This window comes from Papaver somniferum, chromosome 10 (genome assembly GCF_003573695.1).
Source record: "Papaver somniferum cultivar HN1 chromosome 10, ASM357369v1, whole genome shotgun sequence".
In the NCBI taxonomy this organism is placed as follows: domain Eukaryota; kingdom Viridiplantae; phylum Streptophyta; class Magnoliopsida; order Ranunculales; family Papaveraceae; genus Papaver; species Papaver somniferum.
This window is the reverse complement of record NC_039367.1, coordinates 26,148,813-26,161,658: the sequence shown is the minus strand read 5'-3', so window position 1 is coordinate 26,161,658 and position 12,846 is coordinate 26,148,813. Positions and strand designations below refer to the sequence as shown.

Here is a 12,846-nt window from a genome sequence, read left to right as displayed (position 1 = left end):
TCCATCCTAATCTTTCTGTCGCGTGGAATTTATCGGGCGGGATATAAATCATTTTTGAAAATTGATACTAGAATTTAAAAGTTTACCGTGAGTCAAAAGTCAATTTATTTTTAAGAGTTACTTCCCACCTGGCTGACACATAGGCAGCTGGCTGTGCGGGCTGCTATTTTGGCGATTCAAGGATCATTTTCGTTTTTTTTCCAATAAAATGTTGAGCGGAGGAAACGTGGAGTGATTAGTGAAACTGAAACAGAAAGATAAAGTTAGGGTTTCAAACTTGCAATCTTCAGTTTTAAATTCTGCTCAGAGAAATGCAGAAGAAGGGCAATACTAAGAGGAAGCAAACAAGAGGAAGAAAGAGAAGCAGATGATGGTGAATCCAACCACTGCATCATGAATCCATTCCCAGATGAGATCAGTTTAGACATTCTCTCCAGATTACCCTTTGATTCAGCATTAGATTGCCAACGGGTATCCAAATTATGGTGCAAAACTATTCGAAACCCTACATATGCTCAGATTCACCTTCGTCAGCAACAACTCGAAGGGGCTCATTCCGATGATAAGGTCAGTTTTCTGTTTTTAACTATAGTGGAAAAGAGTAGACTCTATTATGGAGAGTACGATGAGAATCGAATAGGATCATTTATGGAAGTAAAGACGGTTAATCATCCTAAAATTCAAAAGCGTTTTGGTACAAATTCTATGGTTGGGTCTTGTAACGGTTTGGTTTGTTTCTCTAAATCTTTTGCACACCATATTGATGACCCTGTATATCCCTGCGCTGGAGAATTAGTATTGCTTCCAGAATTCACAGTCGCTAGTAACAAGAAGAATGTTACACATTCTTTGGATGGTTGCATTGTGAGTGGGTTTGGCTACAATCCTGACAGTAATGAATATAAAGTTGTTAGGATCTATTATGCCGACCCGCCACGGAGCTTAAACCAACCTAAGGATCAAGTTCAGATTTATACTCTTGGTAGTGGAATTGGGTGGCGAAACATAGGAGAATGTCCTTACATGTTGCAGCGTTTCAAGCATTCACGTTCCGTCCTTGTATGCTGTGACCCTTCTTCAGATGACATAAGTGAGATTTATATTCCATCTCGGGGTATACTTGCGAATGGTGTCCTTTATTGGCTGGATGAGGCGTGGAATGTTGTATCCTTCGCCTTAGTAGGTGAGAGGTTCAGTTTGCTCCCATCACCACCTTGTTTTCGCCCTGGTGAGAAAAACTTTTATACACTGCAAGTTTTGGGAGGGTGTTTATGTGTTGTGAATGATCATGCTGGTAAAAGTCTTGACATATGGTCATTCAAGAAGGATAATAGTGAATGGGAAAATATGTTTAGCCTATCATGTCGGTCAAGTGGGTTTATTGATGTGTATTGGCCAATTTCCCTCACATTGAGTGGTAAACTTCTGCTGCGGTCTAACTATAAGACTCTCGTGTGTTATGATCCTCAAACCAGAGAATTTAAAGAACTTGTGGATCTTGACACAGATATGGTATCTGAACCAATGGCTTATCCTTTGATTGAGTCAATACGGCACATCAACAGCTTTGTTTCATTGAAAGCTCTTGGAGAGAAGTCTGAGACAATGGTGAAAGCCATGTATTTTGATGATTACGATACAGCCAGCGATGATGATACAACCAGCGAATAAGATATAGCTGCAGGCAGCGGATGTATAAAGGATGCGTAGTACAGGTATTTAAGGGATATTTTTCAATTGGAAGAAGCATTTGGCTAATCCTCCGTAGAAGTGCTAGATTTTGCTTCGATCCTTGGAAACACCACATTTGTAAACATGAAGTTTTATCTCAGAAATTCTGATGCTGCTCAAATATTTCAAGCATTGGCTAGTGCATCAACATTCTAGGTTTGGGTTTTGGAGTAATGTTTCCTTGCGTTCCATTCTGTAGGCTATTCACTCCGATCTGGCCACATATGTCATCTGGTGGCAGCATTTTCTAACCCATGCATGAAGTTTAACACACAGTCATAAGTGATGGACAGCGTCAGTCCATGTTCCTACAAGACGACCATTTGTAAGCAACTTGTTTGATTGAATTTGGTTATGATGCCATTGGGTGATGCTTGTAATCATTTGAATTTGCTTTTTTTTTTTTTTTAAGCAACTTGAATTTGCTGTTACATCATCATATCGGACAATTATGAATTCTGAAGCAGTCCAAATAATTTTAATGTTTATCGTAGGTGATAAGTTTATAATGTGAAATATCTATGCCTCACCTGGCAAAGGGATAGTATGTGAGTGTTCATTTGAAAAATTCTCCAGCTTTATTTTCCAAAATAAGTGGTTGTTGCATTATAAAGTGGTGTTACTTAGGATGATTAGGTGACTTAACTCAGTGGTTGGCTGGGGTCTTTCCACTTCAAAAGTCATTGACTAGGCTGTTCTAACGAAACAAAAACTCTTATCGCGATTTCAGTCCAATCCAAGGTAGGCGTAGCTGAAAGGAGACTAGAGCACTTATTTGTGTGATTGCCTTGCCGGAAGAAGTCTAGAAAGGAACCTGGAGGAATGATTGCTGTTTGGTCGAGTTATATCTCACTCTCACCAGTACTTGAGTTGAGGATGTAATGCCCAGTTAGGAACTACAAGGAATTTGTGAGCCATTTTCACCCATGCTGCCTTGCTATATGATTCTTTGACTGGCACATTTCCCATACTTTAAAGATTGACGTCCGGGATTTCGAGGCCGCAAATTTTGGCGGGATTCTTTGGAGGGAAAACATCTTTTTGTGGCGGGAGGAGATTTTGAATTCTCCTGATTTTTCCTAGAAATACTGAGTGGAGAAACTGAAACGGAAAGATAAAGTTAGGGTTTCAAACTTTCAGTTTTAACTTCTGTTCAGAGAAATGAAGAAAACAAGTGGAAGAAAGAGAAAAGCAGATGATGCTGAAACCAATTCGATCATTAAACCTATCCCAAATGAAATCAGCTTAAACATACTTTCTAGATTACCGTTTGATTCAGTGTTGGATTCCAAATTGGTATCCAAATCATGGTGTAAAGCTATTCAAAACCCTTCCTTTGCTCAGATTCACTTCCGCCAGCAACAACTTGATGGTGGTTCTTCTGATACTAAGGTCAGTTTTCTGTTCTCAACTATAGAGGGAAAAAGTAGACTTTATTATGGGGAGTATGATGAAAATGGAAAAAAATCATGTATGCAACTTAAAACTGTTAATTTTCCTCGCATTGAAAAGCGTTTTGGTACAAATGCAATGGTTGGGTCTTGTAATGGTTTAATTTGTTTCACTGTATCTTTCACACACAATATTGATGATCCTATCTACATCTGTAATCCCTGCATTGGAGAACTAGTTAAACTTCCAAGACTCACAGTGATGGCTAGAAACAAGAACAGTGTTGAGTTTAAGAAGCCAACTTATTTGGATGGTAGTATTGTGAGTGGATTTGGATATAATCCTGCCACTGATGAATACAAAGTTGTTAGGATCTACTATGCCGACCCGCGCAGGAGTTCAGACCCACCCAAGGGTCAAGTTCAGGTCTATACTGTTGGTAGTGGAAGTGGGTGGAGAAGCGTAGGAGAAAGTCCATACTCGTTGCAGCGTTACAAGTATTCACGCACTGTCCTTGTAAATTGTGAGCCTTGGTCGGATAAGAAATGTGCGATTTACATTCCATCTCGGGGTATACTTGCGAATGGTGCTCTTTATTGGCTGGATGAAGCGTGGAATGTTGTATCCTCCAATTTAGCAGATGAGAGGTTCAGTTTGCTCCCATCACCGCCTTGTTTTCGCCCTGGTGAGAAAAACTTTTATACACTGCAAGTTTTGGGAGGGTGTTTATGTGTTGTGAATGTTCATGCTGGTAAAAGTCTTGACATATGGTCATTCAAAGAAGGATAATAATGAATGGGCAAATATGTTTAGCATATCATGTCGGTCGAGTGGGTTTGTTGATGTTTATTGGCCAATTTCCCTGACATTAAGTGGTAAACTTCTGTTGCGGTTTGATTATAAGACTGTCGTTTGTTATGATCCTCAAACTAAAAAGTTCAGAAAACTTGTGGATCTTAACACAGATATGCTATCCGAACCATTAACATATCCCTTGATTGAGTCAATACCGCACATCAACAGCATTGTTTGATTGAAAGCTCTTGGAGAGAAGACTAAGAAAATAGCGAGAGCCATGGATGTTGATAATTATGATCCATATTAGACTTTATATTATCCTCTTATGTTTACAACTAAAGTAAATGGAGATAATCTCCCAAAGGTAAATAAGGCAAGAGGATAATATAAAGTCTATTACTGCAGCCCCTACGATCCTATTTTTTCTAAACCATTAAAATCAATGGCGACGGAACTACAACAGCTCACACACATTGTTGAGGCATATAGTTCTATGCATCTACAGCAACCCGATGATGTTTTCTACATGGATACTGGTGCCACCTCGCATCTCACTGCTGATTCAGGTACTTTACATAACGTTTCCAATTCTAGTACTCTACGGTCTATCTTAGTTGGCAATGGCAATAGCATTCCAGTTACTGTTAGTGGTACCAAGCTTATAAACCTCCCTTCTCGCACCCTTGAACTCAAAAATACTCTTGTTGTTCCCGATATTATCAAAAACTTAGTTTTCGTTCGTAAGTTCACCACTGATAATCGTGTGTCTGTTGAGTTTGATCCGTCTGGTTTTTCTGTGAAAGATCTGAGTTCAAGGAGGATTATCCTTCGGTGCAATAGTTCCAGGGAGCTCTACCCTATCACCAACTCTGCCGTGCCACCACAAATATCGTCCCAGCCTTCCCACATCTCTCTTGCTGTCTGTTCGCCAGATATTTGGCATAGCCGCCTTGGTCACCCCGGTAAGGCTGTTTTAGATGTTCTTCGTACCAATAATTCTATTCATTTTAATAAGAATCAACATTCTAAACTTTGTCATTCATGTCAAGTTAGTAAACATGTTCGTTTACCCTTTTATGAATCAAATTCCAATACTTTTGCTCCATTTGATATCATTCACAGTGATTTATGGACCTCTCCACTACATGTTGATACCGGTTTTCGTTATTATCTTATCTTGCTGGATGATTTCACCAATTATCTTTGGGTTTATCCTCTAAAATTTAAATACCAAGTCTTTGACAAATTTTTGGAATTTCGATCTCTTGTTCAAACACAATTTGAGCGTAAAATTAAAAGTTTTTAATGCGACATGGGACGTGAATTTGACAACTCTTCTTTTCACAATTTTGCTCATACTAATGGTCTAGTTTTTCGCTTCTCTTGCCCCCAAACTTCCTCTCAAAATGGCAAGGCCGAACGTATGATACGTCGTGTCAATGATATCACCCGCACCCTTATGTCTCACGCTTCCACTCCACCAAAATTTTGGGTTTATTCTCTTCTTATCTCTGTTTATCTTCATAATATTCTTCCCACAAAAATCCTAATATTTCTTCTCCTGTGTCTATTCTCTATCAACGCCAACCAACATATGACCATCTTCGTACTTTTGGTTGTCTTTGCTATCCAAATCTCTCTTCCACAACTCCTCATAAACTTGCCCCCGCTCCACTAAATGTGTCTTCCTTGGTTTTCCTCCCAACCACCGTGGTTACCGATGCCTTGATCTTGCCACAAAGAAAATCATCATTTCCCGTCATGTAACTTTTGACGAGAAAGTATTCCCCTTTTCACTGATCCTCCAACACACTCGTCTGATAATGAATCCTCCTCTTCTTCTCCCTTTAATACCCACTACATTTCCTACAGTTCTCCCTCTACTAATTCTACAGTCAGCACTTCCTCACCTACTCCACATCTCTACACTCTACCCCATCGACGCCTTAACACCTTCCCTACTGTCCCCACTATAGACTTTCCAACTTCCTCTCCCACTGCACCGCCCACTATTCCCACTACAGCTTATCCAACTCCCTCTTCCACTGCACCGTCCACTTCTCAGCCCAAAAATCCGCTGCCACCTCCTACTTCCACTATTCCCTCTACAACAAACCGTCCCACTCCCTCGGGATCTCTACAGAATTCTGCTCCCACTGCTTCGCAGCAAATAAACCTACTACCACCTCCTACTTCCACCGTCTACTCTACAACACGCCATCCCCGTCCTTCTTTCCCCACTATAATGTCCCCTGATTCCACTATCACTCCCGACACAGCACAACACAGTGTTGTGTTACCACCTCCTACTTATACTACAAATCAACTTCCCACTTCCTCTACTCCAACTCCTACTCCCAGTACAACATCACCCTCAACCACAGTACCTTCGACCTTTAAACCAGGAATACTTAGGGCCTGTTTGGTACAGTTTTGAAAAACAGTTTTGAAAAATAGTTTTCCACTGTTTTAAAAACATACCCTTTTTTCTTTGTTTTCATTTTCTAAAAATTGTTTGGTAAACTGTTTTTGAAAACAAGGAAAACCAACTAAATCGGATCAAATGTAAAGATTCTCTAAGAGATAGTGATATTAGCCATGACTCACTTGCAGTCATTCCCCATCTCTTACTTTGTTCTGAAAAGAAGAAAATAATAAAGAAAAGAAAAAAAGAGAAAACACTGAAAACAATAATTTGTTGTTTTCATTTTTTTGTTTTTAAAAACAGAAAACAAATATAAAACATTTTCTGAAAATGTCCTTACCAAACGCGTTTTCTCCTGTTTTCTGTTTTCTCTGTTTTTAAAAACAGAAAACTGTTTTTGAAAACTATACCAAACAGGACCTTAGTTTTCTGGCAGTTCCATATTTTGGTTCATATAAAACGACAATAGCCGTACAAGAACCCATAAGCTCACCAAAACTGAAATCGTCCCACATCATAAGCTCAAATCTAATATAATGAAGTCTAGTCCAAGATTCTTGAGCTCCATAATCTTGCATTACCCAAACTTCAAAAAACTCTTTAAATCTAGCAAGTACATAGATGCACCCTTCCAACACTCCCATATCCATATAATATTGAGTTTTTGGTTACCAACATGTAACCATCGGTCCTACGACCATACCCAAAGCCATACAAGGCACTGTAATCAAAGTTATTATTCTTATCTGAATCGGCTTTGTCTAATCTTTTGTATTCCTCCGTGGCTGGGTTCCACGTAAAATAACATTTTTGCCGATAATTCCAAAATCTTTTGTACAAAAATGATCTTGTATTGCTAGTTTTTAATATATGACTTTTTCCATAAAAGAAAAAAAAATAATAATTCCAAAAGCAAACTACGCCGTCACACGAGCCTAACAATTTAATCTTACATTTTGAAGATTTATGAGGGAAATTCATCTCAACAACAGCTGTGTTAGAGGATGATGATAGGGAATCGTAACTTACTGAACTAAAACTAATCCCGTTATGGCTTTCAATCATTAGCTTGTATCTTTGCATAGAAAGGTTCAGATGCATTAAATCAAAATCAAGATTTGAAATGAGTTTAAACCACACACTTACACGCAAAGGTGGATTTTACTTGCACCCTCTTCAGAATTTCGAGGTAGAGTTCTTCAGGAAGGCTTGACATATTGTTTCGATTTCCCCTTCTTTCTTCTTGAACTTTGGGTTTCTGGCTGAGGCTATAGAAAATAAATTAGGGTTTTGAAGTTGGAATGTAATGAAGAAGAAAAAGGATACTTTGGAGTAGAAGTAAAACGGCTTTCATATATCTCCTTTCAAATATACCCATTACCCCACTACAACTAACTATAGATCCTACAAAGTTGGAAACAATCCGCATAAATCTTTGTGGCATGCGTATAACGTCGGACTTGGCCACTCTGAGCCACACCATGCATAGGATTATGACCGTCCGTGCTTTAACATAAGCTCGTCCCTTCGGGCTTCGGGGACATCCGATAAAATGAGGATTTTGCGGAATGGCTTTATATTCAACTGTGATTTCAAAGCAATTTGAGATTACATCTGTAAAGATATTTCCAATATCCAGGTTTCAAGCCTTTAGCTAAAAAAGGTACTAGAAGGCTTAAAATTTAGTGTTGAATTGTATGTAATCTGCATTTGTCCGGGTAAAATCTTATAAGGGTTACTAAATAAATGAAGACGATGGGTATAAGAAAGAAAATTATAAGAGGAGAACAGTGAGACGATTTAGTCCCGTTGCACTAATCAACTGAGTTTGTATGGAATCAGTCAGCTGCTTCAATTTGATTTCGTGGTTCCTGGTCTCTACTTTTCAGAGGTGATCAAGCTCCATTTCATCATGTCTTATGCTTCTGAAATGTGTAGTGCTTGTCAAAATAATCAGAGATGGTGCAGTTCTTTCTTTGTTCAGTGAATCATATATTTTACACGTAGAGCTTGCCCCGACCGAATGTCTAGGTGATTTTCTTGTAAGCCTTTAATCCAACCAGAACAAATCTTGCATTTTTTTTTATAGATAAAGAGGCTAAGCAACACCTCAAACTGCAATCAGTACCTGAGAGTTGGTGATGCAGAGCAGTCTACCAGATACCTCTCGGTTTGCAGCTAAAACATTCAAGTCTGCTAATACATTGTCTCCCTGATGGTGACTTAAGTTTAAAAAGAAATTACTGCCGCTTATGTTTTGGATAACATTTGTTACAGAAAATTGGTCCCATGACCTGTCAAAATTACAGTGGATGCTAAGTTTAGCAAGGTTTACTGCCAAGAAGTTTTCCCCGTCGTTTGTTGTGCTCCATGTGCCAATTTTGAAGACTTCCTTTCCATCGTAGTCTGGAGAGAAACGAGCTCCAACCTTCACTCATGCTCCTGATCAGCTTTATTATTTGGCAGGAGTTGGATTCAAAGTCCATTCTGCTTCCTAACGAAACTGCCCAGTTGTATGCATCCAGGGCCGCCCTTTGTTTTACTTCGTCATTGGAACATTTCCCAAACACTGCTCCTCTTGCTCCCCTGCAGTTTCCTGTGTGCTCAAAGAGAATTAACCCCATTCCATGTTTCCCTGTGGCAGAGTCTAGGAAGGTTGCCGCATTTATTTTCAGAGTAAAGATGATTGGATTTGCCCTTTTAGGCCTGAATTCAATGATCTGATTTTCAGCCTCTTCTTTGGTGTATAAAACATTCATGATATTTAGCTTTTTCCTATCAGTGATTGTTTTTTGAGTGTTAATGTAGTGAATGATATCTTTTGCTATTCTGGTCGCATTTGGTTTTTTCTTTTCGAAAATCAGATTACATCTGGCTTTCCAAATGTGCCATATAGCAGTAATACACATTTGAGCCCATCCCATGGAAAGGTCCCTGTGACTTTTCTTATTAAGGAGATTTGATAGCCAATCATGGAAATCATCTTTGTTGCCAAAAACTTCATTTGGTTCCAAATGTAATTCTCTGCACACCTGATGAGCAAGGGGACAATGCATGAAGAGGTGGGAGATGTACTCCTCTTGGCAGCTACATATTTTGCATAATTTGTCAATGTAGTGCAAGTGTTTTCCCATTCTTTCTCATGTTGGGAGAATAGAGTGAGCTGCTTTCCAGAGAAAGACTTTGATGGAAGGAGAAAATGCTAGCTGCCAGATGGCTATCCAGTTTTTTGTTTCAAGCCCAATATGGTTATTGTGGGTTAGTTTCTTGTACAGAGATCTCACTGTGAAGTTTGCCTCCTTTATCAAAGGCCATATGACTTTATCATCCTGTCCTACATTTATATTTGTTTGCATTATTTTTCTATCAATGGGATCAACGAAAAGGTTATAGATTAGAGTATTATCCCATTGCTGATTTCCATCTATAAGATCAGTAACCCTTTCCATATTTGGGGGACAATTATTAGGTTTACAGGTTAGAAAATCTAAGTCTTTTACCCAACTATCCTTCAAGATATTAATTTTGTTTCCATTGCCCACTTGCCATTTTCCAAATTTTTGGATGTTTGCGATGCCAGCCAAAATCCCTTTCCAGACCCAAGAGTCTGTTTGTTTGGGGATTTCTGACATATGCATGATATCAGAATTCTCAAAATACTTTGCATGCATAATTTGGGTACCCAAAGTATCAGGTTGTTGTAGCATTCTCCAACCTATTTTGGAGATTATAGCACTGTTAAATTTTTATAAGTTTATGAAACCTAGACCCCCCTCTTCTAAAGGGATGCAAGTTCCAGCCCAAGCTTTTAAGTACACCTTTTGGTTTTCCTTCTTCTTTTCCCCAAAAGAAGTCCCTTTGGATTTTGTTCATCTCTTCTGTTATGGCTTTCGGGACCTTAAAGGTGCTCATCTGATAGTTAGCCATGGTGGAAGTGACGTGTTTAATCAAGACCATTTTCCCTGTTGGGTTAATGGTTTTGTTGTTCCACCCCCCCATCCTGTGCTTTATGAGATCAATCACAGGGTGGAAGGCTTTTACTTTAGACTTATTAGTGAAAAGTGGTGATCCCAAGTACTTATCCTTGAGGGATATATGACTTACTTTCATAAGCCCCGTTAGTTGCAGCTTCTTTTCAGGAGAGGTGTTATTGCTATAGAAGACTCCTGACTTAGTTAGATTGATCATTGCCCTGAGCAGGAGCTGAATCTAGCTATGATGTCAAGGATGTTTTCAGCCTCATAATGTTTGCTTTGCAAAAAATGATGCAGTCATCAACAAACAATAAATGGCTTATAGGTGATGCTTTTTTCACTATATTGATCCCATGTATGTTCCCTTCATTCTCAGCCTGCATTAGGGTTCTAGAGAACACCTCCATGCAAAGTATGAACAAATAGGGGGATAAGGGGTCCCCTTGCCTAATCCCTCTTGTTGGTTTGAAGTTATCACAGGGGACTCCATTCAACAAGATGGCTAGGCTGGTTGTGGAGACGCATTGGTTTATAATGTGACACCACTTTTCAGAGAAACCCATTTTTCCTAGAACATCTAATAGAAATGAACATTCCACTCTATCAAAAGCTTTAGACATGTCAATTTTTACCCCCATCCATTCTTGTGGGTCTCTTCTAGTTCTCATGTTATGAATGATCTCACGAGCAACCATTGTGTTATCATTTATCTGCCTTCCTGGTATGAAAGTCGATTGGTAAGGGGAGATAATTTTACTTAGTAATGGTTTCATTCTTTGTGCTAAATTTTTTGATATGAGCTTGTAAGTAGTGTTGCATAGAGAGATGGGTCTGAAATCCCTTGGAGAGGAGGGGAATTGAATCTTTAGGATGAGGGATATGAAAGTTGTGCTCATTTCCTTTTGAACCAATTTTGTCAAGTCCTGACCAATGGTTTCCCAATTGTCTTGGAAAAAATTTGGGGGAAAACCATTTGGGCCAGGTGCTTTATTGCCTTCCATGACACACAAAGTGGCTTTTATTTCAGTATCCTTAGGAATTTCATTTTCTCTCTCATTTATGGAAGAGGGGATAAGGTTTATTATATCCCTGTCTAGAACAGGATTAATTGTGGTTGTTATACTTTTGAAGTGGTCTGTTAGACACTTTGAGATAACATTTCTGTTCTCTAACCAATTTCCATGAGTGTCTTTCATGGATTCAATTCTATTTCTTATGTATCTTTTCCTAAAAGTATTGTGAAATAAGGATGTAATTCTATCTCCCAATTTTATTATATTGTTTCTACTTTTTGTTTTCCAGTAGTTCTCCTCAATATCCTGCCATCTACTAAGAGAGGTTTCAAGTCTTTTTAGTGTAGTGTGATATCTATTGTTATTGCTAGCCATGCCATCTATCTCTTTTTTGATCCTTGAGATATTGTGTTGGATATTTCCAAAAGTGTTTTTGTTCCATCTATTTAGAGAAAATTTAACATTTTTCAGATTTTTAGCAAAAGAGAAACTCACAGATCCCTGTTGAGGACTTCTCCAAGATTCCATGATTACTCTCTTGCAATATGGATGCTCCATCCAACCCCCAAAGTACTTGAATGGGTAAGCACCATCCTTCCATTCAGGGTTAGATTTAAGAATGATTGGTCTATGATCAGACCCTCAATGAGGTGATGGACTGTGAATTTTGGGAAAAGATCGATCCATTTTTCATTGCTGAGGGCTCTGTCCAACCTTTCCTCAACCCTATAGTTGTAGGTTCTTTGGTTACTCCATGTAAATGGATACCCTTTGAACCCTAAATCTTGTAAGTTCATATCAGAAATTTTTTCTTTGAAAATGATTGCTTCACAATTATCAAAAGGTCTACTTCCTTTTTTTCTCTTTTCTACTAAGAACCACATTCAAGTCCCCCATAACAAGCCAAGGTATGTTGATAGTTTCAGCAATTTTAACTAACATGTTCCAAGAAGACTGTTTTGCAACAGGGTATGGGCTACCATAGAAAGCTGATACCATGTATAGCCTGTTGCAACATTGTTCTGTGGCCATAGAATTTATCTGATTGTAAGTAGAGCTTTCAATGTTAATTGACAAATTATGTTTCCATATCATATCCATTCCCTCTACTTGACCTCTAGGAGGTACAAGTCAATAGTTGTGTACATTCACAGACTTTAGAATTTTATGCATGTTTCCATTTTGTTGTTTGGTTTCTAGTAAGCATAATATATCTGGTTCCTTGTTCAATATTTCTAAAAGGTAATGTTGGGTATTTTTCCTCCCTAAACCTTGGAAATTCCAATTAATCACCACAATGAATTCCCAAAAGTAAGATATTATGGGGTATTCCTTTCTCCTAGTGTTATGGGTGTATATGCTTATTTTATAGCTAAGTCTTTGTGTGTGGTGTTTCAGCATGTAAAAAATTGGTTTGGAGCCGGAAAATCTGTAGTTCAATGTTACCTTTTTCGCTTTCCCAGTCCATTTTGTTCCTGGTTCCTTTCTAGGGATTTTGTTAGTGCCTTCCATT

At 38.6% G+C, this 12,846-nt stretch overlaps 2 protein-coding genes across 2 annotated transcripts; both read left to right on the top strand.

The window, feature by feature from the left end:
* Nucleotides 1–393: 393 nt before the first annotated feature.
* On the top strand, nt 394–1,671 carry LOC113315425 (F-box protein At3g07870-like). Its single transcript, XM_026563701.1, has one exon. The coding sequence runs from the start codon at nt 394–396 to the stop codon at nt 1,669–1,671; it is 1,278 nt and encodes a 425-aa protein (XP_026419486.1).
* Nucleotides 1,672–2,892: 1,221 nt separating this feature from the next.
* Nucleotides 2,893–3,912, top strand: LOC113315424 (F-box protein At3g07870-like). Its single transcript, XM_026563700.1, has one exon. The coding sequence runs from the start codon at nt 2,893–2,895 to the stop codon at nt 3,910–3,912; it is 1,020 nt and encodes a 339-aa protein (XP_026419485.1).
* Nucleotides 3,913–12,846: the final 8,934 nt, after the last annotated feature.